We start from the raw sequence: 11,834 nt of genomic DNA on the forward strand, positions 1-11,834 counted from the left end.
ACAACAATAACAACAAGGGCAACAAAATGGGAAAAATGGCCTCCAGGAGCAGTAGATTTGTAGTGCAGGCACTGAGCCCCAGTGATAACCCTGGAGGCAAAAAAAAAGAAAGAAATCTTTTGTGGGTACCACCATCTTTCATTTTAGCACTATAATGGATCATAAACCTCTAAGAAGAGCAGAATCTAATTTATTATGATTAAAGAATGCTGAGTATTTTGGCTTCTACAAGACAGATCCGAAAGAAGCATTCAACCAACCCATGGGAGTAAGTTAGATGGACTACTCTAATTGTAGAGCCTGTGGAGACGTGTGTGTGTGTGTGTGTGTGTGTGTGTTTGTATTGGGGGGGAATACCTCCTGATCACAGTATGTTTAATCTAAACAGGAGAAGCAAGATTAGTTTCCATTACAGGGATCAAGGATACAATAATCTGAAAAAACACAAATCTATTCAAGAAAGTAAGCAAAGTCAAACTATTTTCCCTCAATAATTAATTCAAGATGCCCTCTGATTATTCTAGACCTCTGGTGAGCCTGACTACATTTGACTGTATCTACTTCTTAGGGTCATTAGCTCAATGTGTTTACTCTTTATTGTTGACAGATCTAGGTGACTTTTCACTAATTAAAAAAATAATAATAAAGATAAAAATACTTCTCTGTGGCTTTAAGGTGAGGCAGGAAGGGACCAGGATTGTACTTGGATTTGGTAACTGACTTGCACATCTCCTCTCCCTCTCAGGTAAACATTATGGAACTCAATAATATTCCCTCTGAAATTTCCTTGTTTAGAGGTCAAAGAGAGTACGATCCTGCGCCCTTGGTTCTCCCAATTCAATATAGACTTTGGCCACTTCATATGCTTTCTGCCCCATACTAGATTTCAAGCAGGTGCAGCCCTGCTGATTAGCATTATAATAGACTGTAATTGCTTAACAAGCCCATATATACCCAGAGGAGCTTGGAGAGAAATATGTTTTGCCAAGTGTAGCTGTTATTTATGTAAAATACTACTGGTCTGCTCTGGAATTCTTTTAGTCTAAGTGAAACCCCTAGAAGCTTTGTCAGCATATGCTTCAGTGAGCTCTGTGAGTTTAGGCACTGGAATTTAAAATTTCAGTCCTTGTTGCTGCCAATTATAAAAGGTTTGTATGTAAAGCCCTTATGAGAATATAGCCATCATTTTAAACTCAGTAAAAGGAGAACACGCGGGCCTTTTTCTTCCCTCTACCACGCGCACCCTAGCACCTTCCAGGGCCCTAGGCTCTCAGAAGGTATCCAGGTCCTACCTTTTTTTTTTTTTTTTTTTTTTTGCCTCCAGAGTTATTGCTGGGGCTCAGTGCCTGCACCATGAATCCACGGCTCCTGGGGGCCATTTCCCCCCTTTTGTTGCCCTTGTTGTTGTAGCCTCGTTGTGATTATTGTTATTCCTGATGACAGAGAAACGGAGAGAGGAGGGGAAGACAGAGACGGGGAGAGAAAGACAGTAACCTGCAGACCTGCTTCACCGCTTGTGAATCGACTCCCCTGCAGGTGGGAAGCCAGGGTCTCAAACCGGGATCCTTACGCCGGTCCTTGCGCTTTGCAACACGTAAGCTTAACCCGCTGCACTACCGCCCGATCCCCAACAGGTCCTACTTTTAAAAAGTTCAGGCTTTGTAGAGAGGCTTCATCTTGGTGCAAATTGCCACACAGAAATTCTAAAGCATTGTCTAATAAGAACTCCTTTAAGATACAGAACTCTGGTGGTGGGAACTGTGTGGAATTGAACCCCTCTTATCCTACAGTCTTGTCGATCATTATTAAATAAAAATAATCATAAAAACTCCTTCAAGGATCACACATAGTTTTTATAAAGCAAGATATGCTTTTTATCTGATCATCTCCTCACTTCTCTCAACTGTACTGAAAAGTTATTTAAAGAATCCACTCAAATTCTTTTTTTTTCTATTTTATTAGAGACTAAATATTGATTTACATAATTATAACATAACAGGGGTATAATTCTGCACGGTTTCCACATCCCCTCCACTGGAAGCTACCATAGTTCTCCTAAGGCTGCAGACAGGAACTGACTATTATTTCTATAACTATCTATATTTATATATATTTGCCCTTGTTTTTCCTACAGCCCTGCCCTCTTTTCCCTTCCAAGTCATACCCACAACTATTACTACTTCTGAACATCCTTTCACTTTTCCTCTTCTCTGGGTCCTGACAGAGTTGGAATTCTGAGCCCTCTGGTCATCTTCCCCCTATCATTTCTCCCCTTCTGGAAGTATGGACTAAAACTATTTTGGGGGGTGCAGAGGGTGGAAGTTCTGGCTTCTGTAATTGCTTCTCCACTGGACATGGGGATTGGGAGGTCAATCCATGTCCCCAGCCTTTTTTTATCTTTCTCTGGTGGGGTAGGGCTCTGAAGAATCCATTCAAATTCTTACCAAAACAGTCTTTTTAACTAGACTCCATACTCCTCAGATACAGGAAAGATAGCATTCATAGCTTTTGCTTTACCAAACCCCCACTATCTATGGTAGCAGTAGATAGACCACATTGGGTGCTGGAGGAATAAACATGGTTAATTAACTTAATTAATCTCATTCATTCAACAATGTGCTAAGACTATTTTGGGAACTAAGCAGTGTGCAAAAACTTTTACATTTGTAGAACTTCTGTCTGAGGTTAGAGATAGACAATAAAATTTAATAAGAAAAAATACATAATATGAGCAAAAAATAAAGCCAGAAAGGAACATACAGCGTCAAGGAGAAGGGTAAATTTTTAGATAAGATTGCCTTAAAAAGGTTTTATTAGGAATGTCACATTTAATTAAAGAATTGATGGTAGTTGGTAAAGTAAAGGAAAATGGATCAGTAGGTACGAAGCATACAGCTGGGATAGGACGACTCTGTCCTTAAAGGTATCAGTGGGTACCTATGGCTGGGAGAAGAGTGAACAAGGAAATGTGGAGGAGGTGACGGGGTCGGAGAGGGCATAACAGAGGCTTAGGCAGGCTGGCCTTGGAGAATGTGATAGAGTCTTGGATTTTCACCCTGAGGGATTTGTGAGCTGAGTGAATGTATGAATTTGAGGCAAGAAGGGATAGGTTTGAAAGCTATTGAAATAATCCAGGCACGAGAAGATAAGAACTGGGTCCAGAGTAGTATCTGCAAAGGTATGGAAAGTGATCGGACAGGGGAAACATTCTGAAAGCACAGACGACAGATGTATCTGATGGGCTGACTATGGGGCATGTGAAAACAAGAAGCAACAAGAAGGGTTTCTCAGGAAAACTACCCTGGGCAGGTGAAAGGATAGCACTGCCATTTCTTCAAATGTGGAAATTTCTGAGAGGCCTAGACTGGGAAGGGGACATGTCAGATGTAGTTTCAGATACAATCAAGTTTGAGAAGCCCTTCACACAATCAAATGACCATATGAGGAAGGCAGTCCTAATATGAGTTCTAAAGCTCAGGGCTAGGTGTGAGCTAGAATTAGGAATTATAGAGTCCGTAGCATTGAGAATGTATTACAATTTATGAAACTAGATGATGGCATTGCTATAGTAAAACCAAAACAGTAGCTCTCAAATTCTCCTTTTTTTTTTTCTAATTACCTACGTGCTTCAACAAATAATTAACCTTTGACTTAGTGACCACAATTCCTACACTTTCCAAAACTGTCTAAGTTCAAGTAATTCTAATATTTCAAATAGGCAACCCCCATGCAGGTGGAGAGCTGGTGGCTAGAACCGGCATCTTTGCACATTGCACTCTGTGGTTATAAAAATAAATAAATAAATACAAAAATGGGGGGGAATAAAAACCGGCCTCCAGGAGCAGTGGAATCATAGTGCAAGTCCTGGCAATACCACTGGAGGCAAAAAAAAAAAAAAAAAAGTTGCTGATTCCAGTGAGGGTCTCAGAGCTGCTGCTGTTTTCTGTTTTCTAAAGAAAACATTGACTTCGGGGCCCCAGTGCCTGCATCAATTTTGTGACAGCGAGCATTAAGGAAACTAACTTGAGGGTAGTTATTATAGAACTAATGATGCCCCCCCCCCCAAGAAAAGGAATCTTTAAAGAGATGGTATCTGGGGACTAGTAGTGGCTGAAAGGTTTAGTGCACATATTTACCATGCACAAAGACCCTGGTTTGGGCCAGCACTCCCCATTTGCAGGAGGGAAGTTTCACAAGTGGTGAAGTGGTACTATTGTGTCTTTCTCCCTCTCTATCTCCCAGTCCCTCTCTCAAGTTCTCTCTGTTTTAATTAAAAAAAATTTTTTTTGTTTGCCCCCAGGGTAACTGCCAGAGCTCGGTGCCTTCACTATGAATCCACTGCTCCTGGAGGCCATTCTTCCCATTTTGTTGCCCTTGTTGTAGTTGTTACTGTTACTGTTGTCACAGCTGTTGTTGTTGTTGGATAGGACAGAGAGAAATTGAGAGAGGAGGGGGAGACAGAGAGGAGGAAAGAAAGATAGACACCTGCAGACCTGCTTCCTTTACCGTTTGTGAAGCAACCTCCTGCAGGTGGGGAGCTGGGGGCTCAAACCAGGATCCTTACTCCTGCCCTTTCACTTTGCACCACGTGTGCTTAACCCCCTGTGCTACTGCCCAGCTCCCAAAAATAATAATTTTTTAAGGAAAAAAAAAGGCCACTATGAGCAGGGAATTTGTCATGTGGGCACTGAGCCCCAGTGATAACCCTGGTGGAAAAAGAAAGAAAAAAAAATGAAAGGGAAGGAGAGAGGAAGAAGGAAGACAGAGAAAAAAAAAGAAAAGAAAATATTTCTTTATAGAAATCCTGAAGACAGCTATGCATTTAGGTAGTGTATCTCAGGAGTGCTCAGACCCATCATCCAGCAGGAGCCTCACCAGAGATCAGTTTAACTACAGAGCACATGCCCTTGGGCTTCAACTTTTGAATCACTAAGGCTCTTGTCCTGGCCTTGGACTTAGAAGAAATACTGCCCTCTTGGGCAAAAGGATTCTCAAGGGGAGTCACAACTGCAGAGTGTAACCTCTCCAAACAGGGTAGAGGTCCATCTCCCAGGGTCAGTAAAGCAAGGTCATTTTGAAAATTCCTATCAATGGGCTATTTTGGAAAATTGAAACACAAACCTCCCTGGTGTCTCATGTTTTCCTAAGTGTGACCACCCAATTAAAGAGAAAAAGGTTCTGGAGGCTATTAAATGCTAACACTTTAGGGGTCCTGTATTCTGGTTCCCTCAGTAAAGAACCCTCTCTAGAAGTCAGGCCCCAGGGTAAGTTTAGGTAGCATAACAATGATGGGTGTGGCAGTCAACCAAGCTTCTCCAACTTCACATGTCAATAACTGCCACCCTCACCTCACACATTTGATGATAGCTAGGTAGGTACTTTCAACTATTATCTACTTTTCACTAAGGAAGAAACAGAACCACAGACTAAATATATCACTGGAGGTCACCAAAATGGCTAGAAACAGAGGTGGGCTTCAAACTCAAGCCACCTGGCTCCAGAACTCTGCCTTTCAAGGCTCTACTCAATGGCCTCTCAGAAGATGTCTTTGTGGGGGCTGGGTGATAGCACAAAGATCCCTTTTGGAGCTCCTGGCTCCCCACCTGCAGGGGGTTCACTTCACAGGCTGTGAAGCAGGTCTGCAAGTATCTGTCTTGTCTTTCTCTCCCCCTCTCTGTCTTCTCCTCCTCTCTTGATTTCTCTGTCCTATCCAACAACAATGACAACAATAACAACAACAATAATAACAATGACGACAACGATAAACAACAAGGGCAACAAAAGGGAAAAAAATTAATTAAGGGAAAAAATGGCCACTAGGAGCAAGGAATTTGTTGTGTAAGCACTGAGCCCCAGTGATAACTGTGGTGGAGAAAGAAAGGGACAAAGAAAAAAAGAGGTGGCAAAGCCAGAGGTGGTTGTTAAGGGAGGACTGGATTCGGTATGAAGATTGGGTAGTAATGGTAGAACAAACCCCAAAGTACCAGAAGGACCAGTGAGGAATAATCTATGTGCTCCCTGCCCTCTGAACTAAATGCAAGCCTGAGTTCCATACAGTGTTCATTCAGACTCCAGTTATAAAATGAATTCCAGTATTTCTAGTTTTAAAAATTATGTTTATAAATCTTACATTCAGAATTCCTAAAGTTACAGTTTTGAAAGTTGTTCAGAGGCTAGAGCAGTGGGCTTGCATGCAAAAGATTTCAAGTTCAATCCCTGGCATCACATATGCCAGAGTGATGCTCTAGTTCTCCCTCTCCCTTTCCCTCTCATCTAAAAAAAATTCTAAAGGTCTACTACAAAATTTCAGAGCATTCCTATGTACAAAATCTTCATACATTAATTATCTTTTTATCATAAAGGTCATGTATTTCTTTTAATGTGAATAAAGAAAAAAGTACAATTGCAATATCCAAAGTTGTGGTTTCATGACACTAAAGTTCAAGTGGAAAATAAAGAATAAATGTTTGGGGGAAAGGGAGTGTGAAGAAGACATGTCAATGTTTGTTAGTTTGTCTGAATGAATGAAGTTTGCAAACAGCAAGACAGTATCCTAAGGCTAGCCGGGCAGCAGTATTCAAATGAAAGTCTTAAATTTGGGAAACTCTCTCCTTCCTGGCTGATAGCAGGGACAATCAGTTTCAGCCAAGCTTCGCCGTTCTCCACTCCTGAGCACAGGCACCCTCTATTCTTCATTCCAGCTGTTCATGCCCAAGGCATACCCTCTCCTCTTGTAAATACCTCCATAAATGCTGGCCTGCACTTCACACCCAGCCCATACCTCCTCCAGAACCACCACCCTCACCCCCACTCCACCCACACACACACCTCCCCAGGATTCTCCCAGCTATCCCAGAACACTCCTTTCCTGAACTCTTTCAACACAGTATGGACCACAAATCTAGCACCTAATTGCTAGGTAAGTGTCTATAAGTAACTACTTACAGTCATTTCCCTAGAGAAATGGAATTCCTTTAAGAGTTCCCTGGGCCTCTTTTACCTCTGGTTTAGAATGCTAAACCCCCCTGGCTGATAACATGTGCGCTCTACCAGATGTGCCACCCCTAGCCCCTGAACTTCTCTGGTTGGATCTGAGCACAGTACGCAAACCGAGTGAAGCTACTGTGAGACAGAGTAAGATGCCCCACACCAAGGGAAGCAGCTGTTGCAAATCCTCCGCATCACCTCACTTCTGGCTGGATTTCTTAGCACATCTGAGAAGGGGGTCTCTTCCTTACTACCAGGTAAAGAGCAGAAGTCAGAGCACTCTGAAAAAATGATGCGGTTCAGGCAAACAGAATGAGTTCCACTCTTTGAATTGTTCTGAGACTTTAGTCTTTCTGTATCTCAAGCTTTTAGGTATTCAATATTAATCCTCTCTAATTCACTCACCACAGGGCAAAACTGTTTTTGAAAAGCACTTCAAATTATCACATGCAATACAAATATCAGATGGGGCCAGGCAGTAGCACACTTGTTAAGCTCACAGAGTGTGAAGCACAAAGAGTGGCACAAGGTTCCCGGTTCAAGCCCTCGGCTCCCCACCTGCAGGGGAGTCGCTTCACAAACAGTGAAGCAGGTCTGCAGGTATCTATCTTTCTCTCCCCCTCTCTGTCTTCCCCTCCTCTCTCAATTTTTCTCTGTCAACAACAATGGACAAAAGATGTCACCAGGAGCAGTGGATTCGTAGTGCAGGCATAGAGCCCTGGCAATAACCCTGGAGGCAAAAAAAAAAAAGGAAAAAAAATCAAGGATACAACACAGGAGTCTGCAAAGAATAGACTGGAGTGGGGAAGGAAGGGGGACTCAATACTCCATCAAGTTAGCAGTGGGTAATATCTTTGTCACATGAGCTCTTGTACCCATTTAATTCATCTGGGCCCCCGCGTCCTTGTCTCTAAAACAAACCTGTATGTGTCAAACAAACCAAAGCAAAGGATTCTGGGGAAGGAGGGGGGAGGAGGAGAGGGAGAAAATTTGGAGGGCCTGGTACATAATGAAAGTGTATGCATATGTCAGTGAATCCACTGTAAAGCATTAACCCCCTCCATAAAAATTTTTTTAAAAATTGGGCCAGGTGGTGGCGCACCTGGTTAAGCGCTCACATCACAATGCACAAAGACCAGGGCTCTCAAGCCTCCTCCCCACCTGCAGGGGGAAAGCTTCATGAGTGGTGAGGCAAGACTGCAGGTGTCTCTATCGCCCTTCTCAATTTCTCTCTGTCTCTATCCAATAAATAAAATGAATATTAAAAAATTTTTAAGAATTAAAACCTATACAGTAGATGAACTGCATTAGAGCCAGTCTAACATGAATTTGGGGACTTGACAGAATAATAGACAAGCGCAGCTAGGGCTCATAGCACACTTCATTTGAAGTTCTTAAAAGCAGGGTTTGGGGAGTCCCACAAAAACACCACGAGAGACTATTGGAAATCTCTTGCTCTTACCAGCATCTGCCTTGTGGATAAAAGCAGATTTGGGTGCCAGAAAAATAGGTCACTCGAAAAGTGTGCTGCTTTGCCGTGTGCTGCTTTGCCGTGTGCATAACCTAGGTTCGAGCCCAGCCCGTATCACACTGAAAGAAGATTCAGTTCTGTAGTCTCGTTTACTCTCTCTGACTCTATGAAAGGAAGAGAGAAAGAAAGAAAGATCTGATGTTCATCCTACCAGCTTGCTGCCTCCCTGTCCAATTCTTTCATCTGTATACACAACAAAAGGTTCCAAAAGGTTCTCTTCACTATCATAACTATAGTTCTTCCTCTCACCCTTCCTGTTCTAAAGCAACAATAACAACACCCTCAAAAACAAAACAAGTTTTCAGTGTTACAATCAGGCTCTAAATGATCCCTTCAGCTTCTCCTCAGACACACACTACCTTCATGAGTAAGGAGACCAAAGGCCCTCCCTGGGAAGGACATGAGGAGCCAGTGGGGATTGGGGGGGGGTGAATTCATGAAATGGGGTGAAATGCAACGGTACTGTGCTCTTTGGGATTCCATAAAGTCTACCAGTTTCCCAAAGTGTGAGCCACCTATCTACCAGGACTGTACTTCATGTGGCTTGTTGAAGTTTCCAAGTCCTGTAACCATGGTTTCAGGCAGACTGCATCATAGTCAGGAGCATAAAGAGAACAGGCTCTTTCTTATTTTCCCCTTATATTCCATCTCTTTGAAAAAATATTTAAATGATATGTCAAGGTGATTCAATTGCAGCCTCTGATCCTAAGATCAGAGATTTGTTTTCACTAATTCAAAGCTATTTCCTCCATGTGTATCCATGAGGGTCAGCTATCTCACTCTTATATGTAGGTCAAAAGAGAAAAAAAAAAAACAGAAAGATATGAATACAGAGAAAGACAACGGTTCCTGGTAGTACTGTGTAACAAATCTAAAAATACAAAAAAAAATCCATTTCCTGATATAACACCTTCCCTCTAACATTAGCTAAAGTAAGACTGCTTCTCCCTGGCTCCCTGGGTGCTGGCCAAGGTTGTATGAATTACCTTTGGTTTAGAGTGCACTGACAAGGCCTCCTTCCAACACCCTAACACTCTGACAATGCACTGAATTAACTCCAAGTCAAACACAGAAGTAGCATCTCATAGCCTGGGCATCTTAAAAATCAAAGCAGGAAAACAATATAACTTTTCAATGGAGTTCAAAGCACTGGCTTCAATTCCTTACAAGCAGAATATTTTTCTTTTTTTTTTTTTTGTAATACCACACTCGCTCTTGGTGGACCGGCAATGCACTGGGTAAAACAAGCTCAGCTGATGTCTCTGGGACCCTGGAGGAGGAGAAGGCGGCGGCAACGGAGAAGAGAACATATTTGTCCCCCTGCACGTCAGATGAGCCAACCACCAGGCAACAGAATTGAAACATGCTGGGTTTTCCTGCAGGAGGGAAAAATAAAGCTGCTCCTCACTTGGCTAAGCAGGACAAAGCCGGGACGTGCAAGCAGCCTTCAGTCTAAGGCTCCGCGTGCCTTTCCAAGGGCAGAGGCGCCCACCCGCCCACGGTCACACAGCCAGCCCCGCACCCGCCCACGGAGGGCTGAGGGTTCTCTGCAAGCCTGCAGCACCCGCGCGGGTGCTGCAGGGCTCTCCAGCTTGCGAGCTCAGTGTAGCAAGCCCAGCCTGGCGGGGGCCATTCTCTCCTTCCAAGTCTCCTCCTCCTGGCCCAAGCCTACCTCGGTGTGTAGCACGCACACGTACACACACACGCACACACACACGCACACGCACACACACACAGGTGGCAACCTGTCCCCGAGCCCCACGACCCATGCCCAGGCCGCGGTCCTCCCACGCCCCGGGACCTCAAGCACCCAGAGGTGCCCGACTCACCCAGTCCTCGAAGTGGCGGCTCCCATTCTGCAGCAGCTCCTCGAACTGGATGGTGCAGTTGGCCACGAAGTCGTCGTAGCCGATGGGAGCATCGTGGAAAACGGCCAGCTCGATCTTGCGCCCGTTGCACACATCCGTGACGAACTCGTCGTGCCAGGCGGGGCTGTTGGTCTTCTGCCGGGTGGCCGTCTGGCCGATGCGCGAGTCGTCCACGTTGAGGGCGATGTAGGGGTCGAGCAGGAAAGTCTGCGGCCGGGGTCCCACCGCATGGCGCAGCGACCAGGCTGTGGGCTTCAAGCTCACGGCCTCGCAGATCTTGATCTTCAGCAGGCCATTGAACACTACCATGGTCGGCGCGGGGCGTGGGGGCCGGGGCGCTCCGTCCGCCCCGAGGGCAGCAATGAAGACCCGCGCGGCCGGCCGGCGGGGAACGCGGCGTCCCCCGTCGCCCCACCCTCGGCCGCTCCACCTGGTGTCGCTGCGCCCCGGCGCGGGCGGCTCTGAGCCAGCGCGAGTATTTCCTCGCCGGTTCCTAGCGGAAAGCGGGGGGGCGGGGGCCGAGCCGGGCGCGCCCGCGCTGAAGCGAGTCGGGAGTCGCGAGTCTCTCCCCCCGGCGGCCGGCTGCTCCGAGGGGCAGCCCGCCCGCGCCGCGCCTCACCTACCTCTGCGGAACATAACCCCCGGGAGCCGCGGCTCCGGGAGCGCGAGCGGGAGCTGAGGGGGCGGCGGGACGGGGCGGGGCGGGGACGAGAACCGGGGGCGCGGGGCTCAACCCGGATCCTCTTCGCACACCGGGCGCCTGGCTCTGGCCGCGCGGGGCGGGGCGGGGCGGGGAGGGGAGCGGAGCGGAGCCGAGCGGAGCGAGGGATGTTCGGCTTATCCGGAGCGATGCATGTGGAGAGGACACGGTCCTCGTCGCAGCCGGTTTACACAGAATCCACGCGGCCGCCGCCTCACGGGGAAGCGGCGCGGCGCGGCGCGGCAGCCGGCGGTCCCACGGCGCCAGGAGCCCCGGCTCTCAGCTCGCTCGCTGGGGGCCGCCACCGGGGCTGGGACACAGGCCGACAGCGGGCGGCGCGGCGCGGCGCGGCGCGGCGCGGCGCGGCGGCGGGGCCGGGACTGCGACTCGGCGCGGCCCCACCTCCCCCCGCCGCGCTCCCCGCGTCCGCACCCCCGCCTGCCGCGCTCCCCGCCCGCTGCTCGCCCCTCAGCCTCCTCGCCCTCGGCCGCTGAGCGAGCGGGGCTCCCTCCCTCTAGTGCAGGAAATGCGCAAAAGACGTCAGTGAGAGAGAGAGAGAGAGAGAGAGAGAGAGAGAGAGTGTGTGTGTGTGTGTGTGTGTGTGTGTGTGTGTGTGTGTGTGTGTGTGTGTGTGTGTGTGTGTGTGTGTGTGTGTGTGTGTGTGTGTGTGTGTGTGTGTGTGTGTGTGAGAGAGAGAGAGATTCAGAGAGAGAGCGTGTGCACGCGCCGCGCGCGCTCCTGTTTGGGG

General features: G+C 47.1%; 1 protein-coding gene across 2 annotated transcripts in view; it reads right to left on the minus strand.

The window, feature by feature from the left end:
• PRKCE (protein kinase C epsilon) overlaps positions 1-11,532 on the minus strand; it is a 606,660-nt gene extending 595,128 nt beyond the window's left edge. Inside the window, exon 1 of one of the 2 annotated variants that reach the window (XM_007523339.3) lies at positions 10,348-11,531. In XM_007523339.3, coding sequence (XP_007523401.1) covers positions 10,348-10,695 — 348 coding nt within the window. In that variant the 5' untranslated portion in view covers positions 10,696-11,531. Of the gene's footprint in view, positions 1-10,347 lie in introns of both variants that reach the window. The other variant, XM_060187546.1, reaches the window with a different exon arrangement.
• Positions 11,533-11,834: the final 302 nt, after the last annotated feature.

The sequence above is a fragment of the Erinaceus europaeus genome, chromosome 3 (assembly GCF_950295315.1).
Source record: "Erinaceus europaeus chromosome 3, mEriEur2.1, whole genome shotgun sequence".
Classification (NCBI taxonomy): Eukaryota; Metazoa; Chordata; class Mammalia; order Eulipotyphla; family Erinaceidae; genus Erinaceus; species Erinaceus europaeus.